General features: G+C 38.4%; 1 protein-coding gene across 9 annotated transcripts in view; it reads right to left on the reverse strand.

Moving 5' to 3' along the window:
- ASB7 (ankyrin repeat and SOCS box containing 7) overlaps positions 1–19,552 on the reverse strand; it is an 85,607-nt gene that overhangs the window by 58,901 nt on the left and 7,154 nt on the right. For 5 of the 9 annotated variants that reach the window (XR_010834127.1, XR_010834126.1, XM_067003601.1 and 2 more), the window contains 2 exons: positions 16,682–16,942; positions 9,409–10,014 (listed from right to left, as the gene is read on the reverse strand). Coding sequence is in view for 7 of the 9 variants with exons in the window: in XM_067003601.1 (XP_066859702.1) it covers positions 9,409–10,014; positions 16,682–16,892 (817 nt within the window). In the remaining 2 variants the exon portion in view is untranslated. Of the gene's footprint in view, positions 1–9,408; positions 10,015–16,681; positions 16,943–17,738; positions 17,802–19,291; positions 19,316–19,552 lie in introns of those variants that run through there. The other 4 variants (XM_067003605.1, XM_067003607.1, XM_067003604.1 and 1 more) reach the window with 3 other exon arrangements.

Genomic DNA, 19,552 nt, shown 5'->3' on the forward strand with positions numbered 1-19,552 from the left:
TACATACCTTTATATTATTCTCCGTCCTCCACTCATGCTCGGTACCTCTTTCAAAAACTGAAGACTTTGCTTAATTTAAAAATTTCCCCAACAGGAGCCACTCCAAACCTCTGCCCAAACTAGCTGCCTGCCTTTGTACCTTTTTCTTATTCTACTGCATCTTTTTTTCGAAGTTACCCCAATAGCACACAGTCGATATTTTGATCGCTGACTTAACCGCATCACGGCCTGAGGAAGGAGGCTTATGTCACCCCATGACTGCCCGTGTCACAACGCTTGGGCCAACACACGAGGCAGGTGCTTACGCCCACAGCCAGATAACCCATCGCCAATGGAGCACCCTACTGCGACCCATTACCTGTATAATCGTTAATGGTAAATGACGGTGCTTGCTTTCACAGAGAAAAGCATGGCGATTTTATTGAGCTGTTTGAACCAATCAGGTCTTTAAAAAGCACCACAAAGCACCAGAAGTCAATTTAGGTAAGCTAGATGGACCTTTCCAATTAGCTTTGAGCTGCCACCAATTAGAGGAGATGCTCAGGGAACAAGAAATGCCTTCTGTTGGGGCTCCAGGCATCGCTGGGCACCAAACTTTTTGGGGTGGGACGAGAGGGTTGTTCCCAGCCTCTGCCGCACGCACGGCAGCCCCGGCCCTTCCATCCTCCTCCTAGCTTGGCGATAAGCCTCTCGGCTAAATAGACCTTGACGTTACAGGTTTATTAGATGTTCCTGGTAAGCACAGAGTAAAGAGATTACAAAACTATTTCCTGTTTTCTACTTTGGGCATTTTGTAGATGGTTTCAGTTACCCTTTACAGCCAGTTCCCCTCTTTCTTCCCCCGTGTGGGTTTTTCTATAGAAATGGGCTGACAGACAGGTATACGCTTGGATTTATCTTAAGCACTAAAATTATCCAAGGTAAGCTAGCAGAAGTAATGCAGGAAAATAGTCTCAGTCTGTTTTTAAAGAAATTGGATTGGAAATTAGAGAGCATGAAAATTGGGAGTTTTTTTGTATCAGTTTATAATACTTTTATTATACTTATCACCACAGTAGCTAAATGTAATTAGCTCCAATACAGATCAGTAATTACTTTGTCCACGGGTGTTTTTTTCCCCACTTAAAGGAATGGATTTATACAATTTGGACAACAGATGAACACTCAAGCTTGAGGAAAAGTTATTTTTGGTAAGAAACCAAGCAGAGGAATCCTTATGGTGATAAAGAAAGAGTTCTAATACTTTAAATGTGAATGAATTCAGGGTTCTCAAAAGTTAACTGCAAACAGCAGCATTAGAGACTGCAGAGGACTATAAATCTGTATTTTCTGTATAAGAGTACACAATAATACAGCTATGAGACAATGATTTCTGGTTTCAGAAACAAATGCCTTTTAATTAACATCCTGTGGATTTCTTGAGAGCGAAATAGAACAGACAACTTAAAATACCCAGAAGAAATTGGTCACCAGCTAATTCAAAAAGACCCGATTATCGAATGTATGACATTTTCCCTCGATAAGCCTAAAAATATTTCCTGGGAATGTGTTAACAATGGACATTTCCAGTGTTAAGCACCAGTTGCTACATCTAGTGGCTGTTAGTGTCTTAGGTCACGCCTTACAAATTCCAGGGTTATTAATGCATTTGTGATTTATTAGAAACGGTGTCTAGAACACTTACTCATTCTTGGTTGCATCTGAATGAAAAAGAAAAAAATAAAGGATTACGGACCAACGTCAGTGAACCTTAGTTTGGCAAATGAAAAATGTTATTAGTAATTTGGCAAAGTAAGGCAAGTTAAGCGTTGAATAAAGTTATGTTTAAAAAAGATTACAAAGCAGCAATTTTGGTTATATCCTGCATCACAAGTTTGGAAAACTGTTTAAGCAAATAAGGTAGAAAAGAGAATTAAAAAAAAAAGAAAAAGCTACAAACGGTAAGATTAACCTAATTACCACCATTATGGAAAAGAGTGACATAAAACTAGTTCCACTACCAATCGCCTTAAAAAATAAATAAATTCCTGATCCATTGTCAAAGGGACACAGCCACAGCAGTGCTGCTATCCTGGAGCAGCCAGGTTATTGTCAGGCTGCTATGTAAGCAGGCAGCAAACACCTGCAGCTGCTGGGGAGCTGAAGATTTGCTTGTGTGTTCACAGAAACAAGTTAGATACTTCTGCAGATTTATTTTGCAAGCTTTAAGGTGATAGAAATTTAAGTACAAACTACACAAAAAAGAGAAGTATAGCTTATCTTTGCTTTCCATAGCTCATGCTATGTGCGGTAATGGGAAGCAGAAATCCCCACCAACACACCTCTTGTGTAGTTTCCCAAGCATGACAGAAAAGTTTCTTCCCAACAGAAGAAATGTAAAACATAGGATTATAAAATAAAGATTTCTTAAAATTCTATTCTCTCTACAGGTAGCAGACCTCAGTATGTAAAAGTTTAATCATTTTCCTAACTCAGTTGGTTCAACTGGTCACAAAGCAAGTTCCAGAGCTTTTTTTTTCCCCACTTAAGTAATTATTTCTTTAAATAATGAGATATGCTTTTTAAATTACTATTAACAGATTGGCCTCCTCTGGTAAAACGAGGACAAAAATGCATGTTTTAACTGCAACAAGTTGTTACAATTAGTTGTGAATTTCCACTCGATATATTATTCCTTTTCTTTCTGCAGTTTCAAGATTTTCTGCAGACAAGTTGTTTCAAACAGAGCTGGCCTCTGTGCAAGCCCCAGCTTCACTCACGGAAGTTTGAAGTCACGGTACTGTTCATTATATCCTCAAATAATTTACTAGCAAGCTCAATTTCAATACAGTTAAACTTGGGCCTCTTGTTTTATTGAGCACAAACGATTTCTTTAACATCCATGTGCATTAGTTACAAGAGCTGGAAGGGACAAGGTAAACAGTGAGCTTTAAAGCTCTTTAAAAATAATGGAGTAAAGGGTTCCAGTTCTTCTTTAGAACATTGCAGTGGTTTATCTCTGGGCATCCTACATCATAAACCAGCCAAGCTTTTATTTTAAAGTGTGTGCCTAAGAGCTGTGGGTAGAGGAACACTGGCAGCTCTGTGACGAGGACATGTAAAAGCAGGGGTTGCACGGTCTTCTCCACTAGGCCCCGAGGCCTACCCTGCGAGCAGGGCCTGGTTCATCTTCCCCCGGCCTCCACCTGCTCCCCATCCCATACCCACCACCAGCACAAACACAAACCTGGCCCTTAACCCGTTTGTACAGATGTGCAAACTTTCATTTTTGGGAATGCTGTACTTTTATCTTACGTTAGTCCTCTCAATGCTAATTAGAAGGATGCAATCAGAATCTAACATATTATTTATTCATCAGTGGCCAACGGTCTTTAGAATTGTTTTGCTAGCGATTCTGTTTTGAAAAAGTCACATTTGTGGATTCAAGTGACAGAGATGGATGAGAGTGGAGGAGAACATAACTTGTAACAGCCACAGTGAAGGGATAGGACACGGAGAGCATTTAAAAAAAGCCTGAATAATGTTCGCCTTCCTCAATAAACACTAATAATTCTTGGTCACGTATCTGTGTATCTATAGACATAATTTGGATACAGTACTGTCTTTCTGGACAGCATACACTACTGACCTAGGCCACATGTGCACAGGAATATTCACCCAACAAATTCTGCAAAGTTTAGGATTCCTACCTCCGCAAAGAACTGTATGTTGTTGTAATGACTTCTCCACAGCTTATCCATTTAGAACTGTGCCAGGCCATTTTTCCTATGCAGACATGCTCCCCAAGAAACAAAACGCTAACCTGTCACTGTCTAGAGTTAAGGATAGAGTTAAGGATATTGACATAATCTAAGGCCTTAGTACCTCTGACAACGCTGACTCTTAAGGGGTGTCTTATCCAGTTTTAAGCAGAAGTATTGTGAAGGTGGAGAGGGGGGGCATGCCTACCAACCCCCTCCACTGAAGATACAAGAGCAATTATCATGAACAGCTCCATGCTGTTACCCAAGAGAGTGCTTAGTAGTAACTGAAATTAATACAATTGTAGGCTGTTAGAAAATCCTGTTATTTTCTGTTACCCCTACTAAAAAGGAAAAAAAAAAGTCCTTTTAAAAGCAAGCAATCAGTGTCACTTGTTTGAAGCGGATAGGCAACTTCTGAAGAAGTCAGAAAATGAACAGGAACACCAATTTTGTATTTTGGAAGCTGCCCACAGTTTTCTCTGCAATATTAATACATTTCTCCAGAAAGCTTACAGTAGCATTTCTCCAATTGAGCCTCTGCCTCTCCTGGGAATTGTGAAAGGCTGAAAACAGTAGCAAGAAACCACTTGGTAGTTTCCTTTTAGTTACAAAACAAAACTTAAAGTTTTGAAATACTAAAGAAAGTTGAAAGCAGGTTGACGTATAGCTGGCAGCAGCTCAGTTCCTCTAAAGTATGGCAGTATTTGTATCTGCAGCTAACTACTGAACCCATGCAGCAATTAGATTTGGTTAAGTCTGTTGGCTTCCAGAGCTGGGGGACAGAGGGAGGGCAGAGAAGGCTTAGAGAACTGACCATATCTACTGGAAACTCACATTCAAAAAACCAATGGTACAAGTTAACACATACCCCATCAGCCAAAAAAGGCACCGACGAGGATGCATAAACAAACAGGATCCTACTGCGAGGATGCAATCACCTAGGAAATAGATACTGCTGAACTGAACGGGAATTGGTCAGTCACCACAACAGGAGCGGGTCTCTAACAGCTTAGGAAATGCAGTTGCTTGTACTCTAGTATTAAAAAATAAAAGAAAAGAAAAATACCATGTAAATAAACACAAAACAGCTAAAAAACTAGAGAGGATTTCTGGTTTTGGCACTCAGGATGCCAGAAAAAAAGCCACAACAGTATCAAGAATTTGTCTGAAATATGCTGATATAAAACATGCAGGACTGCATCTACAGAGAGAGAGAGAAAGCAAACATATTCCTCCAACTAGTAACTAGCTCAAAAGGGCAAAGATAGCTTTTAATTAATCACTGTAACCGGGTATCATACAAACTTTCTAAGAAGTTCTAGTTTAATTTTGTGCTCAGTTTGCCTCTGTTAGAAATACCTGAGCACTAATTATACTTTCATTACTCTTTGAAAACTAATTCTTCATAGTGATTTGTGCATATCTATTAAATTCCAGTATTTCTGGCACAGAAAATATGCACCAAGGAAGAGTGTTTTTTGGTCTGAAAACCTTCCAAAGCACCCACCAATATATAAAAATGATTCAACTGCTTAAGGTAAGCACCGAACTGCAGTCTAATTTAGCAATTAGATTTTGAAATATCACACTGCGTAATTCTGATCTGAGAGTTAAATAATTCATTGAAAGTTACCTTCCTTTTTTTCCCAGAAAGAAAGCGATAAGGCCATGTTTTTATAAAGTTATCAAAAACTATACTGGTCTTTACAAAATATTTACCTGCAATCTGCAGAAAGTAATCATGATTCAGACAATATTTGTTTATTACAGATCCAGCTAAAATGAAAACTAACTGTCCTACCCTAGTTCCCTGCATAACTCCGGATGACAAAGCAGACCACACTCATTAGTGCAAGACTTCTGGCAGCACCCAAGGAAGCAGTCAAAACTTGCAATTCCAGTAAGTTTCCTCTGTGTTATAACAAACATGAAGATACTGTTTCCTCTGCAGTTACCCACATAATAAAATATGTAGAGATCTATTTAATTCACTACACTTACATATTCATAGATGTTTAAACTATGCAGAGATCCTTTTAAAAATGTTCTTCCAGTTAAAAAACAAAAAAAAAAAATCTAGTGAAAATAAAGTCATCTTTATTTAACAAAGGGATAAAGGCAAAGAATATATAAGAATTTCCTCGGCAGGACTTTTATCTAAAATTTTCTGCAGGTTTACATTGTCATTATAAATCTTCTAAACATAAAAATATACTCTCTAATCCAAGCCAAAGATTTGTCCTTTGGAAAATAAAAAAATTGAATGCAGATGAAATATTTGTAATTTCATTCATTTGGTGATCTTTAGATCTTGTTCCAGATCTGAAATTAGTTCTTTGATACCTGTTAACATACTTGCCATATTACACTACTGTGGCCATATCCATTTACTTCGCTATCTGCCTCAACACAGACGAGCAACTCGCATGGCTAGTCATAGACTCTCTTGTCTGCTACGTTATCTGAACAGTGATTAAATTAAATGAGTGCTATGGGAAGAAAGAAAAGGTTCAAGCTTTTTTTCCTTTTTAGATCATAATTCAAGATCTAGCATCTAAAAATTTAAACTTTTAAGTACATTTTTTTTCCTAATACTTGCTAGAGGTAGGAAAAATGCATTCTCGTTTGTAAGCTTTAATATTCTCAAATCCCATTCAACTTTAACTTCAATATTCCACCCAAGCCTGTAAATGCATGTGTTAATTCTGCAGACATATACAACACTAAAAAAAAAAATAATAAATGCATCTCTATCTTTATATACAGAGGCATTCCTTTTAATTTTCCATTCAGTATGCATCTCAATTTTGCATTAGCGCTTTCCAACCGTAACCCACCAACCCTCTTGAAGAGGCAGGTACAGATCCTATACAACTGAAGAATAACACTTAAGTATTCCAAAAACAAACTCTTTATCAGATGATCTCAGATACTATTGCGGAAGCTAGTAATTGTTTTTGGAGTGCAAAAGTGTAATACGGAAGACACGGAAAAGAAGAGGAAGGCAATAAATAATTAAGTAACTTTCAGCAGTGCTTTTTTCCACTGGGAAGCTTCTTTTTTATAATACAAAAACGAGTAAGGAAGAAAGAGGCAAGAACAACTGTCTAAACATCAAATCAATCACAGACTCAAGATTAAAAACTTCATTGTTCTCAACTGCCAAATTCACGCTTAAATATTGAGACGCAACTGCAGAGTAACTTTGTTCCTCTTGAAATTATTCTAAGAGTAAAGGAATCTCCACCTACGACCAGGAAGGGTATCAGACTTCCAGCATCAAAGAAAGCAAAATCCAAGAGGTGCCGAACTTCTTACCAACTTTCAGAGTCAATACTAAGTATTTCTGAGAGCTTGGTCTCCTGCCTGTTATTTGCAACTAGGGACCTAGACTAAAGGATGCGATTATAACCCATTACAGGATGTACCAAAACAAAACGCTTTTTGGGGATCTGAAATTGTAAAAATACGTTTTCTGAGGAAAAACCAACAAAAATAGCAACTTACATTTTATATGCAGACTGCTAAATAATATTCCTTTTATGTGAAGCATGCAACTGCTTTCACTGGAAGAAATCAGTTTGATAACTTTCAGAATTTACACACATTAATCTGTAAACTTGAAAAAAATTAAATGTACTGCAAGTAAAAACTATCAAAGATATTCTTCAGACTCTGGACCCACATACAAAACTTGCAGCTACGGATTTCTGTATTAAGCATGGAGTATAGTTTTCAATTAAGCAAACTAGAAATTCCCGTTAAACCCTAAGACCCAGGCACTATTTCCAACCACAAGAGATAATTTCAGTAAGACTTCTGCAAGAATTCTGTAAAAAAAATTTGTCATTTCCCCCCCCTCTAGTAAATACATATTACAATAGACAGATTCTTCCCCGAAGTGCTACAGGGTAAGAGCTCAACAATTCCCTGTATACAGTCTGATCTAATTGGGAACTACCAAAATCCCAGCTCATTCTTTACCCATTTTCTCTCCTACACCATTTATTGCAATGATTATTCATGAAAGCAGTGGAAGACAGTGTTTGTAGATTTATAATAAGGGCAGCAGAGTCTGTTTATAGCTGTTTGTAAACACATATTCATAATAATTTTGCTCAGAAGCACAAAGCTGAAGTGTTTTTGTCAGCACTAGTCCTCCCTGCTTTCCCAGTTCTCCCTCCATCAGCACAAAATTGAAATAGTTCCAGGACGGTTCTGTTCGCCACAAATTTAAGCTGCCTTTTTTTGTTGCAGAATTTATTTCTCACTTGAATGAAACGAGTCCTTTAAAGCCTTAAGGTATGGAATCTGCAGCCTAAATATAAGTTGCAGGACTGATTTCCAACTTTCTGAATCAGCCTGTAGACATTGAGAAAAAATGAATAACCCTTCACGCTTGGGGCTATGTTCTAAGACTGTGAAAAATTGCAAGTCTGGATATTATATCATCTACTAATAACCCTGACTGTGCTACTATACAGTGAGAGGCTCCCAAAAAGGAAAGCGGGAAGAAACGTGTATGAATGAAAAGGGTCACGCAAAGTAAAATAATAAATGTAACTGATTGGTTTCATTAACTTCTACCTCTCCAAAAATTCCCTTTATATTTCAGATATAAGCAAAAGCGCCACCACAAATCAGGAAGACAAAAATGAAATTCCAAATGCTTTTTTGTGTCAGTTACTGACAACAGATCACAGCTGATTCACCCCAGCCCACACTAAATTTCAGTTTCTTTACAGAAAATACAGGGTGCTTAAATCTCAATAAAACTATCACAGGAAAAAAAAAAATAACCACCACAGGGAAAAAAAAATGATACATGAAATACCCCACCCTTCTCTGTTAAGATCATCCTAGTTGGATGATAAACACGTTAAGATGGCTTGATAAATTGAATTAAACTCCTGCTAATTGCCAATAAGCAGCTCCTAAATGCTTTTAGGTAATACTATAATTGGAAAACATTAAAATAACATTGCATGTAGAATGAAGGAGGAAAAGAAAACTTCCAGCAGGCCTAGCACACCAAAAACTGACAAACAAAACTGAGCAGAACATTAGCAGCCGAATACTCTCAGGTTAAGTGTCAGAAGTGGCAATGAGTTCAAATCCTTTTCATTTTTCAGAGATACCACCAAAATCAAATCAGAGCTACACAGCATACGAATCCCCTTCGAGCTGCACGAGTCAGCTATGTCATTTTGTTGTCTGGTATAGGGGAGAGAAGGAGAGGGAACGTGGGAGAACAAAACGCAGCAAAAGCTCTTTTCCTGCCCCAGTTGTAATGCCAGATGAGAAAGCCAGCAGAGCATTTGCACGGTGCTACACACGCAAAAGACCCTAAAAAAACACACAGCAAAACCCAAACATCTTATGTGCTAAGGCCATTAATAAAACTAGTTTTACAGTTCACTTTTCTTTTTAATTTATGCTTCCTGTTGATACTTAAACAAGACTAATTGAAATGAAATATACTTAACAGTAGCACCTTCGCCAAGTAAGAGGCTCCCAGTTTCACAATCCCTTCACCTTCCCAGAAACTGTCTAGCGCATTTAAATAGCATCAAGGGGCAGAGAGGAAGCATTTTTTCTGGGGCTAATTCAAAGAAGGCTTTTAGAGGACACTGTGTCCCGTCATTAACTTTTCTTACATACATACTTGTCACTTCTTGTAAGAAATCCAGACAGGGTCGGCTACTTCCAGAAATACTTATTGAAACAGCCAGTGGGGTCTGTCCTTCATAGTTCCTTGTGTTAGTGTCCGCTCCGTAATTATATAACATTTGTGCACAAAGCACATCATCTCTAAGAGCAGACAAGTGTAAGGGCGTCTGTCCGTCTTCCAAGCGACCCAAGTTTGTGTCCGCCCCTCTCTGAAGGAACATTCGGCAGTAAGAGTGATTGCTTTTGATCACAGCGTATCGTAACAGGAAACCATTTTGAATGTCGATGTTGGCATTGTGATCCAGGAGGATTTTCACACAGCTTGACCTCTCTCGGATAATGGCCAGCTGAAGCGGTGTGGTACCTTTATCACTGAGCGGATCAACCTCAGCCTTGAACTCCAACAGGAGCCTGACAAATGAGTCTCTGCCATAGTGGGCTGCTACATGGAGGGGAGTCCAACCATCGTTGCTTTTTGCATTAATAATGTCACTTCTATATTCAGATTCCAACATCAAGCGTGCAATCCTCGCTCGGCCATGCATGGCTGCATAATGCAGAGCAGTGAAGCCTCCAATTAAGTCCTTAACTGTGGGATCAGCTGAAGTTAAAATAAAATTAAAAAATAATTAGAAGGCGTTACAGTAATCCAGTGCTGCAAACAAATAATCAAATGATTGAATGTTATTCTTTTCAGGCATAACAAGACAGGATTTTTTTTTTGTACTTCAAAATAATTCTTGCTTTCATGAACCAAATGCTATTTTAAAGAAAAAGCTAAATTACATTTATGAAAGAATTACACAAAAAAGACCTTTTCTTTCATATACATATGTTTCCATTTGACAAATAGTTTTCCACATCTTTCTAGCACTCTTAGGCTAATTACTCAAATCTCTGTCCATCCAGTTTTCCTCCAGCTCTGTAATATTACATTTCTTTCTCAATGCTGAGCTTTTTTATTTTCCCTTGTGTTGCTTCTTGGTCTTAAAAAGAAGCATGTGTAGAAACATCTGCTGTCCCAAATTGCGGATGTTTTGTGGTCTGGCAGGATTGTATTGTTTTTAGGGTGTAATACTGTATTAGGTAAAATGTTTCTCTGTGGTCTGCAGGATTTCCAAAGCATGTAGGATATATGTTATTTTAGATTATCTTGATAAAGTTTGTTTTTATAAATGATGAATCTGTTCTGAATTTATACTTTTACAAAAATTTCAGATTTTACAGGAATGTAAGCAACCACGTATGGAGTCAGGAGAAATGTTAGTGCAGAGTACAAGTGATTAGACAGATAGCCCCCCACGCACCCCAACACAGCACAAAAACTTCATCTGATTTATGAATTTAAAAACACAACATAACCAAATCAATTTACTTAATTTCCTCAGCACACCCGAACTTGTAAATCAAATGGCTATTCCCACGTACCCAACTAATTACTGGAGGAAAGGTGCGTGCCTCATTACCCTTTCTCAGCTAGAAAACAAGCCAGGCTGCAAGCTTTCTCCTTCCAGCATCGGTAGATGTTGCCTGACGGATGGTAAAGAGTACAAACCACAGCTTGGAGTTTGAGGCACTTTCCTAGCCTAAGCTTCCCAGCTGGCAAAAGGAGATTCTGTCTGCACAAGAGACTAGCATTAAGCTGACACATTTTTAATATGCCTGTGCATCTACGGAAACAACTGCTGGGTCCTGTTCTTCATGGTTCCTTGTATTTGTTTCCGCTCCGTAAACACACAACATTTGCAGCACAAAGAACAAATCATCTCTAAGAGCAGACAAGCGTAAGGGTGCCTGCCCACCTTCCCTAATCTTGACAGCGCTGTCCTTGCACCTTGGCATTGAGTTCTTCGTGGATCCCTCATCTATATAAACAAGTTAAGTTCACAATGTGAACTACAAACTAGTTTAGTCTAGATCTAACGATGGTTTGAACGTGCAAAGGTGCCATCAGGAAACAGGAATGAGCTTCCCAATATGGATGCACTGCAACCACATGCAGATAACACACTGAGATAGATGCCCTGCCAAAATAATAGGGCAGGAAAGACAGAGTTCAGAACACAGCTGCAAAGGTGATCCAGCAGCTCTAAGCAATTTTTAAGATTTAAAGAGAAGACTGATGGAAGGAAAAAAAACACAACACAAACTAACGGAGCCTGGCTACACAAAATAGCACATGTAGAAATAACACGTGAGAACTGCCTCTAGTAAGTAAGTAGAGAAGGAACCTAGAAATAATGAAAGAAAGATTAAGGAAAGTGCCTTGGTAGACAGCCTACTTCCTAGTCTTTGGTGAAAAGCAGGAGTTTCAGTGCTCTGCAAAGTTACACTAACCTGAGTTAAAGCAATTGCCGAAGCATCCACAGGTTGGCAGGAAAATGAAGACCTTGACTGAATAGGTGGTTGCTAACCTGCACTGTGACGATGTCAGGTATTTTAGCAGAGAATCAGTACAACCCACACTGTCATTGAAGACTGAGACACTGCTTCAAAGTGATGTGAGCTGCTCCCAGGATCTCTTTCTTTGCACTGCTCAGACTATTCTAGATTAACTCCTGACTGGTGATAGATAAAGTTAGTAGCACAAGCATGAGAATTAAGATGCAGAGGGATGAAACATTCTGAGAGGCAGAATTAGGGAGAAAGTTGGACATAATAGAAGGAGACAGCAGCAGCCAGGGCCATTTTTCACAAAAACAGTTAAAAAATAAAATTGACAACCACTGTTTCAAATTCTGCCTTCTCTCTTCCACTCTGTTTTGGGCATGCAAGTCAATCATTTCTACCTTCTAGCTGAGGCACAAGATATTGCTGCTAGCCTGGTTAGTCTATGCCATTTCTGAAGTCAATCAGACCTGCCCCAAATTTTGTGTGTATGCTTGCGTGCACGAACATTTTTATACAAGTTGTTGTAATCCAAAAGCTACAGTTTAGTTCACAAAATAAGGATGTGCCTTCTCTATGGTTTTATGTTCCTTTCCATATCTTCTCTCCTCTCAAATTTCATCACATTAAGGTCAACCAAAAAAAATACAATGTCATGTAAGACAAGCGTCTCAACAAGAATAGGAAAGAAATGTCTTACCTGGGCAACGAAGGAACACAAACAACTAACCTTCCAAACCAAGCCTGGTAACAAAAACTCATGATAAAAATATTGTGATTCCTGTTAAGATTATGGGCTTCTAGTGAGCTAAGGGTACCAGTTACCCCCTTGATTAAGGAAGCAATTTTAACAAGACCAAAACATTATCTGCTGCTATTCAGCAAATGTCTTGCTGCCACCTCCTGTAGAACTTTTGAACTGCACAAGGGCTTTTAGCAAAAGCTGGACCTGTGTTATATCACATACAATTTCTATCCTTTCAGTCCCTGCATTAGCAAAAAGAATACTGGAAAGCTCATGTTGCCTTAAAAGCTTTGGTTGCTATACTTTTTTTAAATATAAAAAAAGGCTTCAACATGTTGTAAAGTAACTGTCTCCCCCTGGAATGCAAGCAAGGTAGAAATGAATTGGGAAAGAATTCACTTAGCTTACCTTTCAGATTCTGCAGAGGGGTAAAAAAGTACCTGGTACAAGCGTATTTAACTAGGAAGGGATGAAGCCAGCACTTGCCAGCATTTCTTTATCTTGCCTCCATCCTGATTGTTTGACAATTATAGTTATTTCTTCTCAAGCTTCCCATAAATTTGGGGATAGCAGAATCTAGAAATATGAACAGCTGCATTTGGTCACTTCTAATGTTCTTAAATATAACGCAAAATACAGTGACATAAACCTTGAGCTGCTTATCAAGGGTACCGAATTACTATAATCAACCTCACTTGAGACAGAAAATTGCAACACAATGATACTCGTGATCTTAGTTCATTTTAAAGTTGGGCACCTAAGCTAGTCATTTAAACTCGACTGTTAATGAGACTCATTTCTAATACTGTAATCTAGAGAATATATAGATTCCTAAAGAAGTCTAAAATTTGAGTTTTAATTTACTGCTCAGTGAGACAGCTTCCCTTCTTTCATGACACATTCATTACCTTACTGTATCAGTCTCATTTGGGAAGCCAAGAAAGCAATGCTTCTGGCTTCATAAAGTACTTCTATTATTTCAAGTGTACTCCCCCCAGCTAGGACTTAATTCTGATCACGTGGTTTAGAAACATGGCTACTGCATGGCTAATTTTTAGGACAACATTGATACAAAAGACATCCACAAAGGCATTACTACACAAGACCACTACGAGCTTTAGGGAGGGATGAGCATTTGGCATTCTTTAGTTTCTCCTGGATTCTCCATGACCTTAAAGCTAGATACCTTGCAGCCAAGACTAAAAATAAATACATCTGCTTAGATACTTTCGTTAATCTTCAATTTCCGAGAGCTTTAGCAAATCATTTTTCACTTTAATACAAGTAACAAGAAGCTGTCCTGCTCAATTAATGTTGAGAGTTATCACCAAGAGACAGCTAGCAACTACACGCTTTCAGGACCTTAGATGGTGGTAACTTTAACTGTGATGGGAATTTAAAAAACTGTTTTTGTGCAGCATTATATTGAGACAGACAACACCTCATTTTAAAAGCAAAAAAATACATTTAAAGGGAGAAAAAATAAAGCTTGCTATGCTATGCAAAAAATCCAAGATCACTGAAAACTATACCCCCTGTTTTTGTTTTGTTCTCCTACTGAGCGTTGTGACTCTGGATTGTTCCTGTGAATAGAAAGAACTAACTTCACAGAATCTTCACTTTATTAAAATGTGACAAACACATTAAGTCAAATTCACTATTTTTCACTTATGAAAACTAAGTTTCTCCACACTTCAGTTTCCACATTGCGTAAGACTACTTATCTGACCTATACCCTCTGTACCTAGCTGCTATTTCTACTGGCTTTACTCTTAAATTTGAACTGTTACTTTAGGCATTTTGCCCATCTATCTTTCTCTCCTCCTTGTTTAGCAGAAAATAAATGCTTCCTCCTGTTGCACCACCTCCACTCCTACCAGCCAAGCTGCATACACAATGCTGTCCCCTGGCTCTTTTCTTTGCTGGCGAGCAATGCTGGAAGAAGAGAGAGAAAAAGCAGGAGGCAGCTAGGTCATGACTCCCATAAGAAGCTACCTCTTATTTCCAGGTCAGCGATCAGATTCCTTCTCAGTGTTTATTAGCCAAAATCCACCTCAAACTCACTGCCACTCAAGCCTATGTCAGTGCTCTTCCAGCGTCCAAGATCTGAGGCGTAGCACTCTACCCTCAGCAACAGCCCAGCATGGTTTTCTCGTTCCTGTCCTATGAACATATTTCCAGCTCTGCTAGGCTTTGGCATCACACCTATCACCGGTCTCCCTCTTCCTTTCACTAACCTTCAGGCACCCTCTTTTCCCCAAAACTTCATCCTCTCCCTCCCCTCTATTACCAATACACATCTAGTCAGCTCTATACTCTGCTTACCGTAAGTTTCATACCAGAAAATGACTTCTTTCACCCCAATATCATTTGGGTCCAAAGGGATTAACACCCAATGTCAAACTAATCTCCTTCTCGAGAGGGAGGAAGGCGGAGACTTAAGAAAGGTAGACACAAACCTCTCACTAATGAGGCAGGCATGATTAAGTTTGCTTTTAACAGTCAGCTCATTCACTGCTTATTAGCTCACTTGTGACATTATTATGTTTTAAATACTCATTATCTTTTATGCCTCTGTTTTGAGGCAAAACAAGGTAAGGCACAAAACAGTGCCAATTTTCTGAAGGGAGGCTCAGCTACAGAAAAGCTGCTGCAGATGACTAACCCTCACACTATTTGTTACTCAACTTTCTAGTCCTGGTGATTAAACTCTGTGCTGCTTCCAGCACAAGGAATCTGTCTCATTACAGACAGTTTTCATTGGGCACCATATTCAGCTTGTACTTCATATAGAAAATAGTAACAACAAAAGATAGAAAAACAAAACAAAACACTATGCCAGCAGCTATTTAATAGCAAAACCTATAGATTGAAGATAAATAGGGTTTATGATTTTGTTTTTCCAGGTCATCTTCAAGCTTGCGAACTTATAGCATACATTTTGAGACTCACAGCCTATAAAAATGAAGATTTGAGATTATCTACAGTATTACATTTAAAAAGTAGAGTTTAAAGTTATTTATTTGTACAATTCAGTTGCTTCCCCCCCTTTCAATAACAACATTGAGGGTTTGACAGTATTATATAGTTAGAAATTGCAGTAGGTATATATAAATGGGGTCCAGTTGTTCAGGTTCTATTTTACTACTGCTCTGAAATAACGTACCATTAACTGGGCAAATACCACAAGCCCATTAATGCCACTCATTTTTAAAGGTGATTTATCCATACATCTGACAAATACTGCAATACAAACAAGTGGACCATGACCAAGCCTCAGATAAGTAAAGCATCAAAAAGATGATTCATTTCAGTTTCCATGGGACTAAAAACATCTTAGTTCATGATTAAGTTGATAAGAACAGTGCTAGAGTAGAGGATGCTGTTCTTTAAGAACACTATTCAGAATGTGGAGAACATCTGATTTTCGGTTTCCCTCTCTAGTGTCACATTAGAAGTTTAAGACTATCAATTTCTAAATCTTTAGGTAGCCTTGGAAAAAGATACAGCAGAAAGAAATTCTGACTGTACCATTCAATGGGGAATAAACATCACCCAAGCAATTATATCACTTAAACAAACCTCAATTATTTCTCGAAATAAATCTTGGCTATGGATAGATGCAGGAGAGGTGTAAACTCAGCTGGATTAGCTGACACTCAAACCCTCGCACAATGTTTTCATAAAGTTCAACAGACTGTGTTAAAACCTACACAGAAACTTAAGTCTTTAACGTGACTTGTTAACTTCTGAGAATTATGAAACAATCTTCCCTACAATTTCAACTCAAGGACCTGCCTTCCTTAATAACAGCCTCTAACAGTAGAAAGGCCTATAGTGAGTGCATTTAAGTTTATAATGAGCTCTTTGCCCTATTTTTATAATGCTTATTCATTCTTTTAACAGTTCCTGGGCGATTCTGAAAAAACTGTCAGGTATTAAGATCTAAAGTTAATCTATTACCTCATTCACAGAGCATGCATCAGATAGAAACAGAAATGAAGCAGCACTCCAATGAAAGAGAAAAAAATCAAAAGTAGTCTGGCAACTAATTGGTGCTGGGAAGCCAAACAATGGGAATTGGGATAGAAAGCTGTGAGATGGGAATCAAGATTTCTCTCTCTAGGCAACTCACCTCCATGTTCAAGAAAAACACGGACACATCTCTCTTTCCCTCTTGCTGCAGAGAAATGAAGCAAGGTCCAGCCATTGGCATCTCGACCGTTTGGAGAATATCCTTGCTCCAGCATCTTGCGCACGGTGTGAACATCGCCAGCAGCAACTGCAGCCTGAATCTGCAACTCTTCCTGTAGCTCAGGGTTTCTCCGACAGTGATGGTGTAACATCCTAGCTGAATCTGCCTTTTACAGAAGCGTCATGAGGTCGCACTAGTCACCTTGAATCAATATAAAGCATGAATTAATTAGGACTGGAACCAAGAAAGAGATCTGAAAAAAATAATTAGTACTAATGAAAAGCAATGCTATGATTTACTCTCTATATGCAGAGCAAAGCCATCTTATACATAGGATAAAACAAAAGTAATCTCACTTCTGCTAGCAAAATCTTAGTATGCACCATTGAATTGCAACTGAAAAGGACACTTACACATAATAAATAGTAAACATTTCTTCAGAAATGACAGCATCAACAAGCAGACCACAGTTAAAGCACCTGAACAACAAACAGGATGAGAGATCTCCAGGACCCAACATCCCTTTAAGATCACACCCCGGTTCATATCACTGCTCTGGAGATACTGCTACATACATCATCTAAACCGTTGCATGAAACAGCACGGTATTGCTACAGCAATTGAACTATGATTTTTTTCTTTATTATTTTTTCTAGAAATACGTCACCTCTAAACTTAATTGAAAATGTGTTCTGTTACTAATATAATATTTTCCTGTGACCTACTGCACAGGAATATTAGTAACACCAATGTTCAAAGTGAAAACTTCAATCCCCTCTTCCCCCCCCCACTTTTTTTTTTTTTTTTTACATTAGAGTCTACTGCCTGTATTTTGTCTTGTGAGCTTCTTTATTAGTACATAAACAACGTAAAGGACCTTTATATTCCAAAACCAGGCAAAGATACTATATGAGACCTAAGAACATAAAAGTGCAGTTAATACAGTCCTGCCAAACACTACGAATACATATATCAGAACAGTTCAACTTATAATTACCTTGATAAAGTATAAGAGAGGGCTGGGCCAAAAGGCTACCTAAAGTAGCCACTGTCAGAGAGCCTGGATATCAGCACATATTGGGGAAGAAAAAAAAAAAACTAACTATACTCCATGCCCTGTTTGAAAAGCACTCATCTGCAGTTCTACTTGCTACTCAGCTGAGGACAAGAAAAAATACAGGTACTCAGAAATTCTTTCACAGCACACAAAATCTATTCAGTATTTACATTTTCACATACGCTGTGTATCATATTCTATTACCAGGTATTCCTAGAATGGAAAGGAATAGTAGAAGAATAATTTAGGGAATGAAGAAGAGGAATTATTAAGGAATGCTGAGCAATAGGATTCTCGGAAATTATTGCAATGGATGTTAATGCAGAACTATAATATTAAAGACAAAAATGTATTTAGACTGCTGTAAAGTTAATCAAGAGTAAAGTACACCAAGAAATTCCGAAGATGAAAATGAATTTTAAGCAATCCTTAAAACTTACACCAACCCCTGTTTTATTAGAACATCAACTCACATCACCACCTAAACCTTCGTTTACGTAAATAAGGATTTCCAGATCCTCGTGATTCATAGGTCACTCAAAAGGCATTGCAATCAACTCCTCATATCCCACTGGGCACTTGTTTTTCTGTGATCCAGGTATGCACACAGACAATAGGAAAGTGAAAACATCAATCACTGCCATCCTTCCAGATAAAGGCATAGATGTCTATTCACTCTTCTTATTACCTGGTTGTGCTCATTGCAAAAAAGTTATTAACGTGCTGCCTGCAGAGATATAAACTTATAATGAACAGGTAGCTACAATGACCCTTCTTACACAGCAAAAATGGAAATTACATACAGCAGATGCCTGCCTTTGACATTTATAAATGCTTCAAGATACCACATATGGCAATAGAGACTAATTCAGCATAGGGCTACGAAAGACAGCTATTTAGCTCAATAGGTCATACATGGCTTAGACACCGGTTTGGTTTTGTTTTATAGTATGGACTCCATTATCTGACATTGGAAGAAAGGGATTTGCAAACTGGCACCTGCTAACTCAATAGGTTCAGCTTTGGCATCATACTCAAAAATGAAACTCGACTAATCTGATGACAATGGAAGTATTTCTATTGACTCTAATAGGCTTTTGCTAAGCTCTTTTCTAAACTCCAATTAGCACTTCAGGATGTGCTCACCTATAATACAGGGAGCTTGACTTCGTTCTAGATCACACCACTAACAGTACCGTTAATGAAATTCCAACTGCAAGAACAACATCTTTGGATTTATAGGTGGAAGCTGACAGAAGAAAGTGTTTGATAGTAAGGATGAGTTAGGGGGAAATCCTTCCGAAACAAAATCAAAATGCCCCCTCTACCCTCTACCCTCCCACCCCTCCCCCCACCCCCCCAAAAAAAGAGCATGCCCCTTATTTTCTGTGTCAAACAACAAGATATGCAAACTCTTTTCCTCAAACTGAGAATATCTGATGGAAAACATTCTACCACCATTGTTACAGTCCCTACTGGTAAAGGAATAATACCTGCAAGATCCCATAGTGTCCTGACAATGAAGATCAAACTTGTTGTTCAAAGTACTACAGAAAGAGACAAGGTGACCATACAGGTGAGAAGAAATGGATTTCTTATTTAAGGGGCCAGCAGTATCCCCCCCAAAAGTATCTATGAAGACAGTTGGTTAAGAAAAAGCAAAGCTCTTTATATCACACTTCTCAGCTGGTGGGTACATTTGTAATGCGGCATTATAAAAAGTTGGCACTGGCCCCATATGTTGCATGTGACTC

Source organism: Anser cygnoides, chromosome 11 (genome assembly GCF_040182565.1).
Source record: "Anser cygnoides isolate HZ-2024a breed goose chromosome 11, Taihu_goose_T2T_genome, whole genome shotgun sequence".
Taxonomy (NCBI): Eukaryota; Metazoa; Chordata; class Aves; order Anseriformes; family Anatidae; genus Anser; species Anser cygnoides.